At 38.0% G+C, this 13,258-nt stretch overlaps 2 protein-coding genes across 4 annotated transcripts in view; both read right to left on the reverse strand.

Moving 5' to 3' along the window:
- Positions 1 to 13,258, reverse strand: part of LOC106874798 (uncharacterized) — a 123,323-nt gene that overhangs the window by 9,313 nt on the left and 100,752 nt on the right. For 2 of the 3 annotated variants that reach the window (XM_052973967.2, XM_052973965.2), the window contains exons 2-3: positions 2,378 to 2,484; positions 1,767 to 1,997 (exon numbers count right to left, since the gene is read on the reverse strand). In XM_052973967.2, coding sequence (XP_052829927.1) covers positions 1,767 to 1,997; positions 2,378 to 2,438 — 292 coding nt within the window. In that variant the 5' untranslated portion in view covers positions 2,439 to 2,484. Of the gene's footprint in view, positions 1 to 1,766; positions 1,998 to 2,377; positions 2,485 to 3,426; positions 5,909 to 13,258 lie in introns of those variants that run through there. The other variant, XM_014922654.3, reaches the window with a different exon arrangement.
- Positions 11,076 to 12,440, reverse strand: LOC106874796 (large ribosomal subunit protein bL28m). The gene has a single exon (XM_014922651.3). The coding sequence runs from the start codon at positions 12,294 to 12,296 to the stop codon at positions 11,511 to 11,513; it is 786 nt and encodes a 261-aa protein (XP_014778137.1). The 5' UTR covers positions 12,297 to 12,440; the 3' UTR covers positions 11,076 to 11,510.

Genomic DNA, 13,258 nt, shown 5'->3' on the forward strand with positions numbered 1-13,258 from the left:
AAGGTCTCGGTCCGTAGTCATCGCCTCGGTGAGGCCCAATGTACGAAGGTCTTGCCTCACCACCTCAGCCCAGGTCTTCCTGGGCCTACCTCTTCCACGGGTTCCCTCAACTGTTAGGGTGTGGCACTTTTTCACGCAGCTATCCTCCTCCATTCTCACCACATGTCCATACCAGCGCAATCGTCTCTCTTGCACGCCACAACTGATGCTTCTAATGTTCAGCTTTTCTCTCAAGATACTTACACTCTGACGGGTATTCACATTGACATTACACATCCAACGGAGCATACTGGCTTCATTCCTTGCGAGCTTACGTATGTCCTCAGCAGTTACAGCCCATGTTTCACTGCCATGTAGCATGGTTGTTCGTACGCATGCGTCATACAGTCTGCCTTTTACTTTGAGTGAGAGTCCCTTTGTCGCCAGCAGGGGTAAGAGCTCTCTAAACTTTGCCCAGGCTATTCTTATTCTAGCAGCTACACTTTCAGCGCACCCACCCCCACTACTAACTTGGTCGCCCAGATAGCGGAAGCTATCGACTACCTCTAGTTTTTCACCCTGGAATGAGATAGAAGTTGTTTCCTGTTTGTTTGCAGTCTTTATTGCACCTGAACATCTGCCACAAACAAAAACTAACTTGCTAGTTAACCTGCCTTTGATGTTGCTGCACCTCTTATGTGTCCATAGCTTGCACCGGGTACATCTTATAGAGTTACTACCTACTCCTTTTCTACATACTGAGCAGGGCCATCTACCTGAAGGGGTTTGTGTTTTATCTACCTTCCTACTTATTAGGATTTTGGTTTTAGCTAGGTTGACTCTAAGGCCCTTCAATTCTAGACCTTGCTTCCACACCTGAAACTTCTCCTCTAGTTCTGATAGTGACTCCGCAATTAGGGCAAGGTCATCAGCATAGAGGAGCTCCCAGGGGCAACCTGTCTTGAACTCCTCTGTGATTGCCTGGAGGACTATGGTAAATAATAGGGGGCTGAGGACGGAACCTTGGTGGACCCCTACCTCTACCCGGAATTCATTGCTGTACTCATTTCCAACCCTCACCTTACTGGCCGCATCTCTGTACATGGCTTGCACAGCTCTCACTAGCCATTCTTCTATCCCAAGTTTCCTCATTGACCACCAGATAAGGGATCGGGGGACCCTGTCAAAGGCTTTCTCCATGTCAACGAAAGCCAGGTACAGAGGTTTATCCTTGGCTAGGTATTTCTCTTGCAACTGTCTCACTAGAAATAAGGCATCAGTAGTGCGTTTACCTGGCACGAACCCAAACTGCATCTCATCTAAATTGATTCGCTCCCTAATTAGTTGGGCTATGACCCTCTCTGTAACTTTCATAACCTGATCTAACAGCTTGATGCCTCTGTAATTATTTGTATCTAAAGCGTCCCCTTTACCTTTGTAGCAGTTGACTATGATGCTGCTACACCAGTCATAGGGTATGACTCCTTCGTGTATCACCTGGTTCGTAATACGGGTGACTAGGCTATAGCCAACACTGCCAGATATTTTGAGCATCTCTGCAGTGATTCCTGATGGGCCGGGGGCTTTCCCGGTCTTCATACTCTTGGGTAATAATCCTTTATACTCTAGGCGCAAGATCTGAAATTTTAGGGGTGGGAACTAGTGGATTACATCACCCCCAGGTGTTCAGCCAGTCGTTAATCTATTAAACCTTGAAAGGATAAAAAACAAAGTTGACCTCAGCAGGATTTGAACTCAGAACATGGTGATTGATCCGTTACACTTACCTGTGTTTAATTCATAGTAATTTCTTGTTTTACTGGTAACCAAATTGTAATTGCTTCTGTTGAACTTGGATAAATAGCAAATTTCATAAAATAGATCAAACTCAAAGGAAATGCATGGCCTGGTTTTGAGACAAAGTTCTGCACACCTGTCTATTGTGTATCGAGAAAAGGCCCCAAGTTGGCCGCTGCCAGGAAGTGAGTAGGAAACGAGGGGTGTAAAATGTTCAATTCCTGAAAGTATATAGAAATATATTGAAGTTAAACTTTAAGTAAAAAATGAAACATGTTAGTATGCCAATGTATGTCTATATATGTATGTGGAGGTGCAATAGCCCAGTGGATTCACATTCATAGGATCACCGTTTCGATTCTCAGACCAGGCATTGTGAGTGTTTATTGAATGAAAACACCTAAAGCTTCACAAGGTTCTGGCAGGAGGTGGTGGTGAACCCTGCTGTACTCTTTCACTACAACTTTCTCCTCTTTTTATATATAATATAAAGAGTGACTGAAGAGATCAACTTACCAACATTTACGTCGGCTTTTATTATATAGAAATATATATATTATCATGTATGCATGAGCGAGCACACAAACACAGATACACTCACCTGATAAAGCACTGGTTACACCATAGAACATCAGCAGAATTATCATCCGAGATGGTTTCATGTTGTTATATGACTTGAGTAGATTTCTGTGACCCAATAATGTGGAACTGAAGAAAACATTAAACTTTAGTCACAGAAACAGAAACGACAATAACAACATCAACAATAAGATACATAATATTATCTTTTAATATTAGTTTAATTACTAAAGGCAGCAAAAGCTGGCAGAATCGTTAGCATGCTGGGTAAAGTACTTTGTGACATTTCATCTGTCTTTATGTTCTGAGTTCAAATGCCAATGGGATCGATTTTGCCTTTCATTCTTTGGGGGGTCAATAAACTAAGTACCAGTTGAATACTGGGATTGATGTAATCGACTTACCCATCTCCCTTGAAATTGCTGGCCTTGTGCCAAAATTTGAAATCATTATTACTAAGGTTATTATTAAGATGGTACAACAGCTGTAATGTTGTATATCAGTGTATGACTTTGGTAATTCATAGTCTCAGAAATTAAACTACAATCTTCACAAATTCTGATGTTTCAAACCAATGAAGGAGATCAGGTGTCGAAGACTTCCTCAACTAAATCTCTTCCCCTGTCTTTACCATGAGCACCACATATTTTGATTAAATTATGAGGCACAGACATGGCTGTGTGGTTAAGAATTTTGTTTTGGGTTCCGTTTCAATGCATGGCATCTGGTGCAAGTGTCTTCTGTTGTAGCCAAACTGGTAAGGAAAAATTCAGTCATGATGATATATCTTAACTGAAGGCTAACATGTAAAGCATTGCAATGGAGATGATGACAAATATATATAGACATGTATATATATATATATATATATATATATGTGTGTGCTTGTGTGTGTGTGTCTGTATATATATATATATATATATACACACACACACACACACACAAGCACACATACACCAAATGTTTGTGTGTGTATAAAAGTATGCTATAAAAGCATACAAAAGTATGAAAAATTGTGTCCAAAAACAAAACTGTACACATAATTAAAATTAAATTCAAAATTATAATCACCTTTTTATAATTTTCTGCTCACTTCTGATTAGAATTATCTCTCTGGGATCCACTTCTCAGACAATCTTGTGTGTGTGTTTATATACACATATATATTTATTTATATATGTGTATATATCATGTACCTAAAACTGTCGATATAATACACTAACATATAAAAAAAATTTGTATATATGTTATTACATGCATATAAAGTTATACAAGTGTGTATATTGTATATATACCCATGTATGCAACTGCACTGGTGTCATAGAGATTGTAAACTTTCACGGTATAACAGTCTGTTTTTATACTGTCAATGGTGTTACCTGTCTGTCTGTCTGTCCCTTTCTCTTTGTGCATCTCCACTGCATAATGTCTTTCTATCTGTTTCCTTAACCTTTGGTTGAAAATTTCAAACACCCACACAAGCTCTCCCACTCTCTCTGCCTGTCTGTCTCTCTCTCTCTATCTCTTCTTCCATTTTTCCTTCTCTCTATTTTCCCAGTTTGTCACTTCCATTCTTTATCATGTCTTCATCTCTCATAAATCATTTGGACCCCTATTCCTCACCCTTCACCCCACCAACATATCTTCTGCCTCTTTTCCTCCTTCCTTTTCATTTCCTCATCAATCATACATTCTCCCCATCTCCTCCTCTGATTTCACAATTCCCTCCGAGTTTCTACCTCCCACCTTTCCTCCTTCACACTTCTACCAGAGTTTCTCCCCCCTTTCACCCCTCTCTATCTCTCAAGTCCCCGCCTCCTCTATTTTTGTCTCCCCCACAACTTCAATTATTTTGTTGAGGCCTAATAACTCACACACACACACACACATATACAACCACAAATACACATGCCCATATCGTTGTCATCATCATCATCATCAGCAGCAGCATCATTTAACATCCATTTTCCCATGCTGGCATGGGTTGGATGATTTGACAAAAGCCAACAATCTAGAGGACTGTACCAAGTTCCGATATCTGCTTTGGCACGGCTTCTACAGTTGCATGCCCTTTCTAATGCCATCGACTTTACATAGACTACTAGAAGCTTTTTATGTGGTACTCAGAAGATAAGACTGACCAACAGGGGTGGGTGCAGTATTGAATGAGGTGGCTTTATGCTAGGTGATGAATGGTTAAAGTATGACAGAAGGACAGGAACAGATGTGTCAGAGTAGAGAAGATACATGTCTATTCCAATCAAAAAAGAAAAGAAGTTTATGAAGAGGTTAAATTAAAATGACCATCTATGGATCATACTTAATGTATACACACTAGGGATAGGCTATGAATATAAGTCAATGAAAGGCGAAAATGCTTCTGGTATTCTTGCTGGTTGCTGCTGGGGTGAGTTTTCGTCTCACTCCAATATTTATTGTTTTTAACACAGCACATCCATAAAAGATGTTATCTCCAGATGAAAATCTACTGTGTCTGGCCTATCAACAGCGTACATACATTGAGCATGATACACAGCTGGCTTTTTTTTTTAATCATATCTAATCTGTGTTTTGGTGACGTAGGAAAGCTATAAAAGCCAGAGCGGATTTTGTATTAATTTACTGAGCTATTTCAAGGGAGATAACTGTTAACAATAAACGAATCCGAAATAAAACTTACAAAGCTTTTTTCATGAGGAGCCTCCATGTAGTCGTTCAACCTGCTAAATATTGTGAGATTTCCTTCATTTTAAACTCTGCCATTTTTTTTTTTTTTTACAAAAAGAAAGGCATAGGATAAGTAGTATTAGATACAATAAAGCATAAATGTTGACCTTGTCTGCTTTAGTGAGTGAAACTGAAGGATAAACGAGATATCGTGGGATAGATAGGGACGTTTATTCCCCAACAAAACCCTATTTACATAATAACTTTATTAATGATAGAGAAAAGGAAGACTATGAGGTCGCAGAAAAGCTTGTGTAACGAGATGTGTAAGAATAATGTCTCCTCACCAAGGATTAGCAGAATCATTACAGCTTCCGACAAAATATGTTTGAGCATATTTCTTCCAGCTCTTTATGCAATAAGTTCAAATCACGCTGAGGCAAAGTTCGCTTTTCATCCCTCCAAGGTCGAAAATTAAAGACCAGTCAATGATATTGACGAACTTCTCCGCCCTCAAAAATATTTTTATCTTTTGTCTTTTACTCGTTTCAGTGGCCAGGCTGGGGCATCGCCTTGAAGAGTTTTTCAGTCGAAAGAATCTACTCAGTATTTATTTCTTTAAACCTGGTACTTAGTCCATTGATCTTTTTTGCCAAACTGCTAAGTTACAGGTATGCAAACACCAAAACTGGTTGTCATGCAGTGGTGTGGCACCTTGGACACATGTCTTCTATTATAGCCTTGAGTTGACCAAAGCCATGTGAGTGCATTTGGTAGACGGAAACTGAGAGAAGCCCACTGTGCATATAAATACACACATATATACATGGGCTTCCTTCAGTTTCCAAATCCACTCAGAAGGTTTTGGTCAGCCCAAGGCTAGAGCAGTAGACAGTTGTTCAAGGTGCCACATGGCAGGACTGAACTTGGAGCCATGTGGTTGAGAAGCCAGCTTCTTACCATGCAGTCACACCTGTTTTGTGTTAAAATTAAAAACAATTAAGTGTAGGAGGTAATTTTCTAATGAGCTGCATCTATGGCCCACTTCCTTCCCTTATAATGAAAGGGAAGAATTCAGGTGTTCTCACTTTGATTTTATCACCATCATTCTGACACACCTGTCGGATAGGTAAATTTACCTGCAAGTCTTAATATCCAGTTTGAAATAGCTGAAAGGCATTTATATATTGGTTAAAGCTTTTGCCAACCAAACAGGTGTGCTTAAGAACAGTGTGGTGTATTTTTAAAAATTTAGTCATGGTGGTGGTGGTGATGTGGAGTCAGTGTCTTCATCTATGACTAATTTGTGCGTGTACGTAAGCACACACGCATACTTTTGAAACGGTTGCATGTATATTTATATTTATTGATATACAAATACGTATCACAGATACAAATACATTCTCATAGCTACTGATAGATACATATGCAGATTTTACAAAACATGTGAATGCAGATTGATTGATTGATTGATAGATAACTTGATATTATAGTATTTATATATAAATATATATATTAAGATAGATTGATATAACAGACAGACAGACGGCTTGATATTATATATATATACATACACACTGATAGATAGATATAGATGGATTGGACAGATAGATAGTTGGAAAGGTAGGTAGGTAGATATATAAATAGATAGGAAGATATATATATAGGCACATGCATACATATACACAGACATTACCTAAGTTGGTATAATAATAATAATCCTACCCCCATCCCCCACTCAGTTCTTGAAAATACACTCTTCTGTCCTTAAGCATACTGGTTTGGTTGGCCAAGATTTATAAATGCCTACCAGCTACTACAAACTGGATAGTAAGACTAGCAGGTAAATTTACCTTTCAGACAGGTGTGTCAGAAAAAAGGTGATAAGATCAAAGAGGCAACACCTTGAATTCTTTGGTCATCGGGTAATAGGTGGGAAAAGATGTGTAAGAGATTAAAATGCCATGGAAGATAAGGTAATAGTTAATGAGGTTGGGATAGTTTTTAGATTGATGGGACACGTGTGTGTGGGTGTGGAGGGGCAATGGCCCAGTGGTTAGGGTAGTGGACTCGCGGTTTCAATTCCCAGACTGGAAAACACCTAAAGTTCCACATGGCTCCAGCAGGGGATGGTGACAAACCCTGCTGTACTCTTCCACCACAACTTTCTCTCACTCTTTCTGTTGTACCGAGAACTATGTTAAGGGTCCACGTGTCTGTGGGCAGCTCAGCCACTTGCAAGTTAATTTCACGAGCAGACTCTTCCGTTGATCAGATCAACGGAACCTTCAACATCATAACCAACGGAGTGCCATTATATATATATATATATATATAATCATTTTGTTAATTGTTATAATGTGAACATTTAATCTTTACTAGACATGCTCTTCGCATTTTTCAATGCAAGGACCCTATTAGGCATGTTACTGATCAGATGTTGAATATTCTCTTGTGGAATTTCTTGCCAAGTTTTATGCAATAATCTCAAAAGATCTGGCTTTGAGGATACTTTGTTTTTTTTTATGAAGTGCCCAGTCCGTTATGCCCCAGAGGTGCTCTCTAGGGTTCATATCTGGTGACTGGCTTCGCTATGGAAGCTTTCTAATGCCATTCTTTTCCAACAAATCTTGGATCATTTTAACCGCGTGACAAGGAATCCTATCTTCCATAAATAGAAAGTCTTCTTTAATCATTTCACCACCGGAAAAACTTGGAAGGAGTCCTTTCTGCAATATGGACTCATATTTGAGTTTATCTTTCTCTCACACTCCACCAGCTCTAATAAACCATTGCTCCAAATTGTTCCCCAGACCATCACAGAATAGCTGCTGTGTTTCATTGCTGGTTGCAATCTTTTCACATCAAATTCTTGATCACAGAGTCTCCAGACCCACACTCGACCACTGTCAGGAAATACAGCAAATCTGAACTCATGCCAGTGTCCCAAAATGCTAATGGCCTCTCCACCATCCCACTGGCCCAATATTTTCTCTGCTTTATATTGGCTGGTCAAAGATGTGGCTTCCTTCTTCCTGCTCTGCCATAGTAACCAAGTTTGTCTGTGCATTTAGTACATGTTTTTCAACTTGACCTTCTGCATCTTTTTTCCATCATTTATTTATTACTATATGTGTTTTAACTCGTGTGTGTGTGTGTATAAAATAGGTCCAGGCATGGCCCTGTGGTAAAATTTGCTTCCCAAGAACATGGTTTTGGATTCAATCCTACTTTGTAACATTGGGTAGGTGTCTTCTCCTATAACCCCAGGCTGATCAATGCTTCGGGAGTGGATTTGGTAGACAGAAACTGACAGGGGACCAAGACTCCTGCCAGTTTGCTATGCTTGAAAAGACACAATAATAATAACATCGAAAAATACCTTAGGAATAAGAACCCAGGTTCGAAATTTCCCCAAGACACCTGATGAAGGCTGGAGGGTATACCAGCCGAAACACTGTGTTAACAACAAACAAGATGAGGACAAATATCCGTCAAATGTAAATAATGTACATAATTCCTCATCTCTTAAATATAGAACTGAATTTTTTTTTATACTATCCCTAATAATATTTGATTGCAAAAATATAATAGGATTTTTTAAACAGCAAATGGTTATGACAGTCCATTTGAGAGAAACAGGAATACAAGGGTTCCATTAGAAAAAAAGAAAGGGTTGAGATTTAGATCAAGATGTAAAGTTCTTATTGAACTGATAAACCAGACGACAGCACAGAGCTCCAATGTATGGCTTCGAAACAGTTTATACAGCTGGATGCCCTTCCTCACACCAACCACTTGACAGAGGGGGTACATTTTGCATAGCACCAGCACTAGTGAGGTCACCAAATAACCAGCAAAACCCATTGATTGACTGGCATTGTAGTATTGGGGGATGTAGCTTTATATCAAGTGTTGAGTGGTTAAAATATGATAGAGACATAGAAAAGAGTGTCTTGCTGAAGAGGAAACACATGGCTTCCCTGGATAGAAACAGAGAAAACGTTCGTGCGTAAACATATTGTCAGACTTACATTTTCTTTCCTTTCTGTTCATTTTCTTCCAGTTTTGTTGCCGCTTCAGGTTTTTGCTGTTTTTTTTTTATTTCTTCCATTTATAGAAGTGTGCATCTTGTTCACTGTCTGCTATACCTTTCTTAAAATTGCATATTTTTTAATGAAATTTTCCAGAAATACATTTTAAATGACATAGATTCTGATCATGTGGGAGAAAAAAAAAATCTTTCTTCCAGCTTTCACCAATATAGATGCAGGAGTGGCTGTGTGGTAAGTAGCTTGCTTACCGACCACATGGTTCCAGGTTCAGTCCCACTGCATGGCACTTTGGGCAAGTGTCTTCTGCTATAGCCTCGGGCTGACCAAAGCCTTGTGAGTGGATTTGTTAGACGGAAACTGAAAGAAGCCCGTCGTATATATGTATATTCATGTATATATTTATGTGTGTGTATATGTTTGTACGTCTGTCCTCCAACATCACTTGACAACCGATGCTGGTGTGTTTACATCCCCTTAACTTAGTGGTTCGGCAAAAGAGACCGATAGAATAAGTACTAGGCTTACAAAGAATAAGTCCTGGGGTCGATTTGTCCGACTAAAGGCGGTGCTCCAGCATGGCTGCAGTCAAATGACTGAAACAAGTAAAAGAATATAATCATAAAGTTTCATTAACAAATATATGCATTTTCTGAAAGTTATGAGGAAACAAAGTTGGACGAGATGCCGAACTGTTGTTACAATGCACCGGGTTATATAAAAAAAACAGATTTGCATAAAAGCCTAGAAATGTTGATGCTTTCAAAAAAAAAAAAAGTACATTATAAGCAGATTTGCATCCTCCAAAATCATTTGATTAGTGGAACAGTGATAATTTGTGAGACATTCCAGGGATTCTCTATTTGAGTTTCCTTGGTAAAACATATGCCTGTGATCCCTTTTGTATATGACACACACACACAAGTCGTATAGGTGAAGGTAAAGAATATGCACACCACTAGTTTTCGGCGTTTCGGGTTAGGTTTAAGGTTACGTCGAAAACTGGTGTTGGGCTTATTCTTTACCTCCGCTAAATTTTTCTTTGAGAACAATTCTGTCTTAGTAGATGCATTACATGTGATTTTCTTCTAGCAAATTAACGGTCCAACAAGTGGTCTCCTTTATATATACATAACAATTTGAAAATCCTGCACGACCAGGTGAAAAGCGCTTTATTTAATATGTGACATTAATAACAATCTGTAAATGTACAAACATCCAGATTTCTGAGTACCTTAATTTTTATATATATATATATATATATATATATATATATATATATATATATATATATATATGAGTGTGTGTGTGTATGAGAGAAATTCATAGCTACAAACTCCAGGGACTGCCCGGACTTTGATAAAAAGAACTTTATCACTTTGTTACAGACTGGTATAATTCTGCAAAGGAAAAAAAAAAAAAAACGGCGGAATTTTGTGACAACTGTCTCTTGAAGTTCCACACTTCCTGGGAAATGAAAGGGTGTAGGAGTTGAGGGGAGAAGTTTCCAAAATTTGAAAATTAAGGAAATTGTTTTGAAATCGTAAAAGAAAAGAAAAACGGCACAACTTAAATACAATGATCCCGATGCATCTATAATGGGAAGCAAGACCGCTAAACATCTACGTAACGATGTTTGGAAAGACTTCCGTGTTTTTACCGTGCACACTCGTTAGGGGGTTAGGGTTAGTTTTAGGGTTACGTAGAGGCGTCGGGACCTCTGTATTTAAGTAGTACGAGAAAAAGATACTCTTTTCGTTTTATATGAAGTGGGGCCTGCAATTCCAAAATTCAACCGAGAAAACAAAAACAATACTAATGCAGGATTTCGCAAGAGAATGGAAGGAAACAAGAAAACATGCCTTGGTTAATTTAACAAAAACGTCAGTAGGTAACAACAAACAATTTAGATTCAACGAACGAAGAACCAATTATGAATAACAAAAATTGTTACGGTAGGAACTGAGAACCAAGTAAATATATAAACCACAAACAACATAGTGAAATTATTATAAAAACAATAGATTTTATCTTCTATACAAACTGTATTTGGGTCTTCTCGCTTTTACTGTCCTTAATTCAAATTGGTCAATTGATTGCGCTTTGACTGTTCTAAACTATAATTCGTTTCATGGTCGGTCATCCAGTTGTGAAAATGACCAAAACAGATGCTGGACATTGCTGTTATATGCCGAGAAGTTTGGATAGTTTTTTAATTAAGCTCGTGGCTCTCGATTTGGGATGTTAATGGTGTTGAATGGAGCGTATGAAAGGTGTAGAAACCCCGAGTGACCAACGTCGAAAGCATTTATAAGATTTTAACTGTCGGCTTTTTTGGTTGAATTTAGGACACTAAAAGCGAGGATACTCTTGTTTTTTTTTCTATTTTTTTTGTTATGTGTGTGTTTGTAATGAATTAAGATGGAAAAAGAATCTTCAAGTATCTGTTTTAAAAGGGTTCAATTTAGAAAGTAGAGACGATTGAGGCGGTTCACTACTAGGTTCTTCGAGAGTGGTAGTTTTTAATTTCTCTATAAGTTCTTTTGTGTATAATTCCTTCAGGGGAACGATGGGATTTTCAGCTATGCGTAAAGCATTCGCTTTTCTCAAAGCATCCCTCACTGACAGACCGACCCATTCGGCTTCCTCTTCGGAGATGACAAATTCTTTATACCTCTGATAGATCTCCTCTTGTTTCTGCAAGTTGTCCTTCGCAAACGACCTCCTGGCAAGGGCAAGCAACATCTGTCTCTTTAGTCGCAGACCCAGGTTCGAATTCAAGTCAACGGCGTGTGTTTTCAATATGTAATTATCGAAACCATAAACTTCATCTATCATCATCAAAGTTCTCTGGGTGACTGTTATTTCCAACCATTTCTCTAAAATTTCGCTATACAGTGCCCGCTTCTCGAGATTTGGACGCCAGAGAAAAGGAGTTCGGGTCGATGTACGTCGCTTCTTCCTCAGTCCATACACCAATCCTTCGCCACCCCACAAACCAGCATCACTTTGCTTGGGGTATATCACAGGTAAAGGATAATTATTAACAACCTTCAGTTTTTTACCATTAATTTTAGGATTACTGATGTATTCTTCTGCTGGCTTCCAGTGGACTGGTGTTGGTTCTTTTGCATTGAATTCTTGACACCAACGTTTGTAACATTCTGGTAGAAGAGTGTCGATTTCTTTAGACCATCGGAAAAATTTGCGGTAACGAATCATAATGACTTAACACTAAGAAGCGTGCTCAGGTTCAGAGAGCCATTATTATATTCTGCTTCGCATAGGAATATATTCGCTTATTCCGGATTCTGCTTCATACCGGAACTTAATTACACCGTATCATAATACAATATAAATTATTTCCCTTTAAACCGGAACTTACATAAGCAAACTATTCCCTTATTCCAGAATAAACCTAGTAAATCATTGTCATAAGTGAAAAAAAATTATTACTGTAATTTCCTGAGACTTAAATAATAGAAATAACTAAAGTAGGGTTTAAATTTTGCTTCGCTTTGCTTTTTTTTCAAGTAATTTATTTACAAAGGGATTTTACACCGTTTTCTCTTCGATAACAAAGAGAGTTAGCTCCTCTTCGTCTTTAATTTTTATTATTATTAATATTAATTATGTTCCGGGTTCAAACCATGCCGGGTTTACTTACATTATTTTTCATCCTTCGGGAGTCGATAAAATAAATACCAGTCATGTACTGGTGTTAAGTTAATCTGCAATACACTCACCCAAAAGAATGTGGTCTAATGTTTAGGTTAAAAACCACTATTATTATTATTTGTAACTTTTTCTAATACAAATGAATGGATAAGACAACTGCGCAGAATAAAATTAAATGTCCAGAAAAAATTGGATTATCATTATTATTTTTAAATAATATTTGTATAATAAAGTATTAAATTTATAAATTATGACTTCGGTTGTACAGTATACTTTATATAATATATTTTTCTTGTGTTCGGGGTAGCTAGCTTTAGGGTCACTCGTGTGATGGAACTTCTATTACATTAAAGAAATGTTTCAAATCCATTGTTTCTCCTATACTTAAAAGACCCATTATTTCACAACACACACGCACATACATACATATATATGCAACTAAGGAATTAAATACGACATTCTTAAAGCAGAATTTTTTTTCTCTAAATCTCTTTTATTCATTTACA

The sequence above is a fragment of the Octopus bimaculoides genome, chromosome 16, assembly GCF_046866305.1.
Source record: "Octopus bimaculoides isolate indiv1 chromosome 16, ASM4686630v1, whole genome shotgun sequence".
Lineage (NCBI taxonomy): Eukaryota > Metazoa > Mollusca > Cephalopoda > Octopoda > Octopodidae > Octopus > Octopus bimaculoides.

Bases quoted from the DNA above. Each gene is read 5' to 3' on its own strand.
- LOC106874796 (XM_014922651.3), bottom strand. From the start codon at position 12,296: ATGATTCGTTACCGCAAATTTTTCCGATGGTCTAAAGAAATCGACACT.